Source organism: Zosterops lateralis, assembly GCF_965231275.1.
Source record: "Zosterops lateralis genome assembly, chromosome: 13".
NCBI lineage: Eukaryota > Metazoa > Chordata > Aves > Passeriformes > Zosteropidae > Zosterops > Zosterops lateralis.
In genome coordinates, this window is record NC_139773.1 from 3,265,877 (window position 1) to 3,275,022 (window position 9,146).

The 9,146-nt window shown below is 50.3% G+C and overlaps 1 protein-coding gene across 1 annotated transcript; it reads right to left on the reverse strand.

Annotated features, from left to right (window-relative positions):
- Nucleotides 1-6,700: 6,700 nt before the first annotated feature.
- On the reverse strand, nucleotides 6,701-8,881 carry PCLAF (PCNA clamp associated factor; the record flags this gene model as incomplete). Its single annotated transcript, XM_083870649.1, has 4 exons — nucleotides 6,701-7,116; nucleotides 8,207-8,348; nucleotides 8,651-8,728; nucleotides 8,836-8,881. The coding sequence occupies 4 exons, from the start codon at nucleotides 8,879-8,881 to the stop codon at nucleotides 7,059-7,061; spliced, it is 324 nt and encodes a 107-aa protein (XP_083726775.1). The 3' UTR covers nucleotides 6,701-7,058.
- Between the last annotated feature and the right edge of the window lie 265 nt (nucleotides 8,882-9,146).

Sequence of the window (9,146 nt, forward strand, 5' to 3'; positions counted from 1 at the left end):
CCCCGCGCCCGCCGCGGCTCCTCCCTCACGGCGCTGGACGGGCACGGCCCGACCCGGCAGCGCTCGGCCCGGCCCCGCCCCGCGCGGCCCCGCCCCGCCCCATGGCCGCGCCGCTTCCGGGGCAGCGCCGGCCGCCAACCGCGTGGCGTGGCCGGAGGGAGGCGGCGGGCGGGGGGGCCCCGGGACAGCCCCGGGGGGCTTCGCTCCCCTCCCCTCCTCCGCCGGGGCTCGGTATCGGCCGGGCTCGGCACCCCACTGGCCTCAGCGCCCGCCGGGGTCCGGTGTCCGCCGGGGCTCAGCGCCCAAAGGGGCTCAGCCTGGCGCTCCCTTGGGACTCGGCACCCGCCAGAGCTCAGCATCGGCCGGGCTCAGCATCGGCCGGGCTCAGCACTAACCCGGGCTCAGCATCTTCCAGGGCTCAGCACTCAATGGGGCTCTGCATCCCCTGGGGCTCAGCACCCAGCAGAGCTCAGCATCAGCTGGGCTCAGCACTAACCCGGGCTCAGCACCCAGTGGGGCTCTGCATCAGCCAGGCTCAGCACTAACCTGGGCTCAGGCTCAGCATCAGCCAGGCTCAGCACTAACCTGGGCTCAGGCTCAGCATCAGCCAGGCTCAGCACTAACCTGGGCTCAGGCTCAGCATCAGCCAGGCTCAGCACTAACCTGGGCTCAGGCTCAGCATCAGCCAGGCTCAGCACTAACCTGGGCTCAGGCTCAGCACTAACCTGGGCTCAGGCTCAGCACTAACCTGGGCTCAGCACCCAGTGGGGCTCAGCATCCCCTGGGGCTCAGCACTCAGTGGGGTTCAGCATCCTCCAGAGCTCAGCACCCACTGCGGTGGTCCCTTCCAAACCAATCCAAACCATTCCTGGATTCTATGGAACAGGAGCAGAAACCCGCTGTGGTTGTCACCCAGATGCTCCCAGGCTGATTTTGGTGAAGGACTTGGCATTTTCCAGATGGGTGAACTGACATAGTCATGGAATCACAGACTGCTTTGGGTTGGGAGGAACCTTAAAGAGCATCTCGTTCCCTCCCTGCCATGGGCAGTGACACCTTCCACCTGACCAGGTTGCTCATTCCTTGAAAGTGGTTGAAAACACCATGAGGAAGACCTTCCTCCCTGGCGTGCAGGGGAGGACAATCCCATTACCCAGCCACACACATGACAGCTTGCCAGCATATGGGCCCCACCAAGGATGAACCACAGGTTTATCTGGAAAATGTGTTGAGATCCAGAATTTAGGCATTAAAATTATTTACTTCCCCTATAACCTCGTAATCCTGAGGGTGAGGTTGGAAATTTTTCCCTGATGTCATAGTTCACTTGAAAACAAAGCCCAGTTCTAATAAAAATGGATGTTTCACTTTAGGTGTTTCCTTTCTCTTTTAAGAGCTACATGCACTTGGCTGACTCAGTATGGCTTTAACAAAGGATTAATATTTCTTATTAAACCTTTTAAGTTGTCAATATCAAAAGTAGAATGTCTCAATCCAGCCACCTGAAAAGCCTATCCTGGCAGCATCCTGTCAAACCCTATCCTGAGCCTCTGCTCCACAATGAGTTTATTTTGCTTATTCTTTGTGCTATTATCTAGGGAAAATAATAGCAATATAGATATAATAATATTGACAATATCTCTGATCAGAAGGAGAGGCATTCTTGCAATTTGGCTCCCATTTTTTCTGCTCTGAACCCTCTGGGCACTCCCAAGGAGCATCTTAATTCTGAAAAATTATTTATCATCAATTTCAGTCTGAGCCGTTCTTCTGCTAAGTCCTATTAAACGTGTGGATTCTCATTAGCCCTGTGATAATCCCTTGGGCGTTTGTCTGAACACAAAGGGGGTGAATGAAGGGGGGTCAAAGCTGACCCAAAAACGTTTGGGGTGGTTGAGGAGTTTCTCTTCCCTCTTCATCCTCAGCCCAGACAGGTGAGATTCCAGCCCGATTCCCAAACGCCTTGTTATGAAGAGAAAGGAAACTTTTTTTTTTTTTTTTCTCTTTTTTTTTTTTTTTTTTTTTTTTTTCTTTCCTGTGTCTCCGGTGGGGCTGGAGCGGCTGGTGGAGCGGGGCGGTGGAGCTGCTGGGCGGGACAATCCCCCTTTGTCCGGACAGGCGGGAAGGACAATGAAGCTCCTGTTGAGGGTCAGGCACAGGGAGGCACCACCCCAACACGCCAGCCTGGCCAGGGGGACCCTGCAGACGCAGACCTCACATCCCCCTCAGTAATGGCTCTGAAGGGGGAAAGAAACAAAGCTTAAAAGTGCATGTTTTGGCAGAGAGCAGAGGAGCAATTACTCAGAGAGAGAAGGTACCAAGGTCTCATCCTTCCTTCTTTCAATAGAAACAGCCCTATAACCACTCAATCCAGAGCAGGAATATACATGAACAGGTTTGGAATTTACCAAAATTATTAGTACTCTAGGAATCGAGTGTATCTCCCTTAATATACTCAGGCAACACTTGAACTCCAAACCACAGTCCCCAGCAGGGAGGCTGCAGTCCAAAGACTGGGAAGTCAACAATCATGGCTATAAATTGGACATGGTCTGGTAACAGATTTTCTTTTAGAAAAAGCTTTGATAATCAGAAAAAAAACCCCTATGAAACCCTCTCAATCTGTGGATGAGGTGGTTGGGATTCGGCGCTGGATTTCCCATGGCGGGGTAAGAGGTCGGCAGCCCGACAGCTGATGGCCCTGTCCCCTCCCCTCCGTCTGTGTCCCCACGGCACAGACATCTGCTGTCCCCGCCGAGCAGCTGCCCCCTGTGCAGCCCTGCCTGCGGGAGAGCAGCAGGACATCCCTCCTTCCAGCTAAATCCGACAGAAATGTGCCGTCTGTCCTGTTCCGGACACGAGGGGAGAAGGGCTCTGCCAGGGAAAAGCCCAAAAGTGCTCTGGAGCAGCAGCAATTTGTAATTATCCCTGTGAGAAGAAGGAAAAGCCTTAGGGTGTGGGGATGAGATAGGATGGCGTCTGTTCCATCACTCTCTCTTGGCCAAACAAAGATAATTTTGCCCTGTAAGATTTAAAATTCAATATATTAGGCCCTCAGGAAATTCTTATTTCTTAAACATTTCTATCTCCTCTCCTAAACATTTTGTTTGCTCACTTTCCAGCTGCTTTTGGAGCATCCAAGAGCTCCTGCCAAAACACCAGTGCCCAGTTGTGCCAGCAGTGAACCCCTGAGCTCTCATTTGTGGTGTAGGTACATCCAACATCCCCTGGGGAAAAATGTGTGTGCCCCAACCTGGGTCAAAAGGAGCTCTTGGACCTTCAGGCATGGAGAGCAGGCTCAGCTGAGAACAGTTTATTGCTCATTACTGCTCTTAGGGCTGTGATGTTCTCAAGGTCAGGGGTCAGATAAATAAATTGGACTATTAGAAAAAAATTCCGTGTGTTGGGATGGAAATCAAATCTGCCGGGAGGAGCAGGTTAACCTCAGTGCCCATCCCTGACCCTTCAGCACTGCTGGGTTTGAGGAAGTCACAGAGATTCTGCCGGTGACACGGTGGGTGATTTTGTTGAAGCCATTTCCTTACCTGGCAAGATAACACAGACTCAGGAAATGAGCAATTCCAGTCTCTCATCCATAGATTTATATATTCCCTTCACGTTTCCTAAATAAACTGGTCCAAGGCAGAAGGCTCCTTGTCTGGTCCCTGGCACAGCCCAGCGTTTGTAGCTGAAGATGCTGCTGACATCTATGGTCAGCCTGGGGTACTGGTGTTTAAAATGTTAGAATCACAGGCTGGATTCACATCCTGAACCACAGGATGGAAAACATCTTTATATTCCTCTCAATCCACCCCCTGCCATGGGCAGGAACACTTTCCACTATCCCAGGGTGCTCCAAGCCACATCAAACTTGGCCTTGGATGCTTGCAAGGATGGGGCAGCCACAGCTGCTCTGGCAACCTGTGCCAGGGCCTCACCACCCTCACAGGGAAAAATTTCCTCCCAATATCCCATCTAACCCTGCCTCTGGCAGTGGGAAGCCATTCCCCCCGATTCTGTCCCTCCAGGTTCTTGTCCCAAGAGGAGACAAAGTCCCTCTCCAGCTCTCTGGGAGCCCCTTTAGGCACTGGAAGGGGCTGTCAATGAGTTGTGGTGTTCATATGGGTTTAACCAAATTGTCATCATTATAGAATAATCCCTTAAAATTACAAGAAATTACCTCAGAAATGAAAACTACTCTGAAGATATAAAAGTAATACTGACTGGATTTCCAGCTGATTGTTCCCCTTAGGAGTTCTCTGGACCACACCTCTTGCTCTAAGACTGTAGGAATCCCCTTTCACAGGGAAAACCTGTTATATGCTGTAACATTACTCTCAGTACAGTGATACAGTCAATTTATCCATCAATTAATTTTCAACACTGTGCATGACTCCTCTTTAACACATTAAACTTCACTATTAATTGTATCATTGGACTGAAGCACTTCTTGAGATTGATGGAAATCCTTCAGCACAGGTGTCAGCATAGGTGCAGCTCTCTCGGCATTCTAAGACCCACACAGTGCCATTTTAAGGAGATTTTTATTGGAACAACAATAGCTGAGAAAAGAAAAGAAAAGAAAAGAAAAGAAAAGAAAAGAAAAGAAAAGAAAAGAAAAGAAACCCCACAAACAAACAAACAAACAAAAAAACCCCGCAACAACACACCTCCCCCCCAAAAAAAAACAAACCAAAAAAAAACCCAATCAGGCAAGCTTTTGGGTATGAAAACCTCCTACAAGTCTGGTCTTAGCTATAAATTTTATTTTGGGTTGTCTTTACCTCCTGAATTTTAGTACTTTCTCCCTTTCTGATTTTTTCCCTCATTTTCAGAAGAGCTGGGTGCTATTCCTGTTTCCATATAGACTCAAAGATTAGCAGCAGGGGCACAGCTGGAGCTAAATCAGCTCCAGCCCCAGGGAGTGTGGGTTGAAGGTCACCCTCCCGTATTCCCATTGGGGCAGGAAAGCAGCCAAGTAAACACCTTCTCCTGCTTTTTGTGCCTACTAAAAACTCTGCTTTAGGACTGCACATCCTGATGTAAACATTTGGATTTTATCCACGAAGGGGAGCACATTTATCTGTTTATTACAGGCAAAAGCAGTTTAGCTGCTCCAAGTTGCTCTTTCCTGAGGTTCCCAGCAGGGTGGGTGTGTACCAGAGACACATATTTGATCCCAAGCTCTTTCTGTGCACCTCACATCCCTCCACAGCCTCACGTGTTCCAGCTGCATCAGATTTTATCTGTTTAATGATGTGTGAGAGCAATCCAGCACAGGAAGGACACAGAGCTGTTGGAGTGAGTCCAGAGGAGGCACCAAAATGTTCAGAGAATGGAGCAGCTCTGCTGGGAGGAAAGGCTGGGAAAATTGAGATTGTTCACCTTGGAGAAGAGAAGCTTCAGGGTGACCTAACTGTGGCCTTCCAGTGCCTGAAGAAGCCAGCAAGAAACATGTAGAGAGACTATTTACAAGGGCCTGGAGTGCTAGGACAAGGAGGAATGGCTTCCCATTGCCAGAGGGCAGGGTTAGATGGGATATTGGGAAGGAATTTTTTCCTGTGAGGGTGGGCAGGCCCTGGAACAGGTTGCCAATGCAGCTGTGGCTGCCCCTGGATCCCTGGAAGTTTTCCAGGCCAGGTTGGATGTGGATTGGAGCAATCTGGATAGTGGAAAGTGTTCCTGCCCATGGCAGGAGATGGAATGGGATGAGCTTTGAGGTCCCTTACAACCCAAACCCTTCTGGGATCCATGATTCAGGTCTCCCTGAGCCATAGCTCCTGGATGAGCAGCCTGGATTTCACTGTCACCAGCAGCTCCTCATCCTTCCCCCTTCCCACCTGGCAGCTGCACAGCCCTCATGGAGCAGCTGATCATGGATAACAGCTGAGGGGATGCAGGTGATGAACAGATCTGATCAGAGCCCAGAGGTGTTTGCTGTCTCCCAGGCATTTTTAGGGGATAAATGGAACTGATGACAAGCTGGTTTGGCAGGTCAAAGGGACAGGAAAGAGCTGCAAATAGTGCCACTGTGGGACCTATCACTGTGATTATGTTTTCTGTGGTGTCAGGGCAAAGAAGTCTATGGTTTGTTGAGATTTTTCCCTTTAATTTACGTAATCTTTTAAAAAGTTCTGTTAAGGAGAAATCAAATGCTACTTCTCATTCAAACTGGAAGTGCTTTTCTATAACAACTCTCCTTTTTGCCAATAAACTTGTTAGGAAGAGGTTTTTACAGCTTTTACAGCTTCACCACTTTCCCCACCAGGCTGACCTACGAGAGCTGCCACTGAACTCTCCTGATGTGCTAAACTTTAATCTCCTCCTAAATTCCCCTTTTTGTTTGCTCAACAATACTGTTATTTCAGGGAGCTTCTGAGGGAGAGCAGAAGCAGAACCCCGACATTAAGACCTATCACAAGGCCCTACTTGCTTTTTTCCTATGAATTACCCCAAAGATATGTGGTGACATTATAGCAGCCACAATAATGAGTTTTATTTCGTTTTAGCCATTTACTGCTCCCCCAGTTTTCAGAGTTCTGATTCTTTAGAACAACCAGTTTGTTTTAATGAAACTTCACCTATAATCAGAGCAAGTTTCAGCTGCCCACCCACCTCTCCACTGTCTTTCTGTTTCCCACCTTCAGACAAAGGAATCTTCATTAACAGCTTTTACTACAGTAAAGACACAATACAGGTGTGTGCTCAGAAGGCTTCAGTTTATTAAAACAATGAAGATCTGCTTTTCAGAGACAGAACAACCATGATCATGCAAGTCTTGGACAAGCACGAGGCAGTCAGAAGATGAAAGACAAAAGCTGCCCAACGTGCACCAGGAACTCAAGCAAACCAAAAGAAAAATTAAACCAGTGGTTTGCAGTGAACATTAAGTGCTAAATAGTAAAAACCTCTCCAGTGCTTGTGCCATCTCTCAGACTTTTTGTCTTGTACAAAAGCTGAAAGAAAGCCATAAAAATTGTAAAAAACCTATACAAATGTATAAAACCCAGCTCGAGTAGGAGGAGCCTTTTAACATGAAAATCGAGGTCAGATCACATCTAGTCTTCCTCCAAGCACTCTTCATCTTCAGCAGGATCCAGTGGCAGGGGCTGAGCTCTGTAAGGAGCATTAGCAGAAACCAGCTCTGGTTTAAAAGGCTTTTCCCAAAGACCTTTTCCCAAAGCCCATGAGACCCAAAAGACTTAGTCAGCCTCAGACAGCACCTTGAGGCATCAGGACTGACAGGGGTGACTTTATCCTGAGTGCTCTGAGCCCAGGGGCAGCTGCAGAGGCATTCCTTTCAAAGATAACATTCCACACCCAGACACCCCTGGATGGTCCCTGCATGTCCTGGACCACAAGGACCACACACAGGTCCCACACTTTTCTTTGGGAGTTGCATAACTCCCATCTCACACCTGAGTTTCCACCTGACTAACTCATGGAACAAAAAGCTTGTGCAGTTGAGTGAGTACAGTTCTTGTTTCTTCCAGAAAACACTGGGAAGCTGCAAATTGTTTTGGATGGGGAAACTCTGTGCTCTCTTCTCACCACCCTGTTCTTATTTGGCCCAACAAACTCCAAATTAAAGGTATGAAAGTTTTCCTGTGCTACAGCAAACGTTTTCTATTTCACCAACAGGTGGGATGCACTTAAAAGCCTTTCTCTGCTTATCCTGCAGGACAGTTTGGGGCTGATTCTTATAGGCTCCCCCTGGCAGTTTGGGAATACCTACATTTGGTGGAAAAATGAAGGTTCAACCTAGAATTCTCTATGGAAAACAGAGTGTCTTTGTAAGACAGTATTTTATACTGCTGCCTTTTTAGTCAGTAGTGCAGCCTACTCAGGTTAATCTCTGAGGTTTCAACTTGGAAAAGCCATTCAATTCCTGGCACATGGAAGTTGTTAGTGCTCTCCTAAGCTTTGCTCTGCTGGCAAAGCTATGTCTGAGCAGTGAGAACTTGCCTCAACTACCCATTTTCTACTACTACTCCACCCATTTTCAAGGAACTTCGAGGAGGACCCCTGAAAACTTTGCCAGACTTTGCTGAGAAACATTATTTCCATGAAGATACAGAGGTGAGGAGACACAGTTTCAACTTGTCAGCAGCCACTTCCCCCTTCAAAGATGAACTGGAGTTTCACAGAGAAAAATTAATCACAACTCGCTTCCCCCAATTTCTCCCTCCCCCTGCCCAGCACTCACTCCAGGCCGCTGGGCCCGGGCATCTCCCCGTCGGGTGCCCGGTTCTCCTTGGACGGGACCTTCAGGAAATCGCTGATTCCCTTTTGCCAGGCGGGCACCGGCCTCACACACACCCGGTTCAGCCCCATGGGGCGCCGGTCACCTGCGGGGACAGAGATGTCACGGCTGGGGAGGGAGGAGGGGGGGAAAGAGGGGAAAAGAGAGGGATTAAAGGAAGGAGGGAGGGAGGAAGGACAGAGAGAGGAGGAGGAGGAGGAAGAAAGAGAGAAGGAAGGAGAGAATTAAAGAAAGAACACAGTGAGGGAGAGAAGGAAAGAGGGAAGAAGGGAAGGGAAGGGAAGGGAAGGGAAGGGAAGGGAAGGGAAGGGAAGGGAAGGGAAGGGAAGGGAAGGGAAGGGAAGAGTGAGGGAAGGCAGGGAGGGGACAGGCCGCCCCCGCGCTCACCTCTCCTGCCGGGCGGCGGCGGCCGCGCGTTGATGCCGCTGGGGCCCAGCGCCTTCCGCGGGGCGCGGGCCACCAACACTGCGGGGACAAGGGCACAGACAGCGCGGGGTCAGCGGCGGCTCGGGAACCCCCCAGCCCTCCCGTCCCGTCTCATCCCCATCCCCATCCCCATCCCGTCCCCGCACCCTTGCGAAAGGCGTGCCCGCGCTGGTCCGCCTTGGTCCGCGCCATCCCGGCCCGCCCCGCCCCGGCCCGCCAAGGCCGCCCTCCTTCCGCTGCCTTTCCCGCCCTTCCCGCCCTCCCCGGCACGGGCGGGGTACAGGCAACAAACTCCCTGTGAGGGGAATGAGGCACTGGCACAGGTTGTCCGGAGCATCTGTGGCTGCCCCATGAAGTGTTCAGGGCCATGCTGAACGGGGCTCAGCATAACCTGGTCTAGAGGGAGATGCCCCTGCCCCACGGCACGGGGTTGGAATGGAATGGAATGGAATGGAAT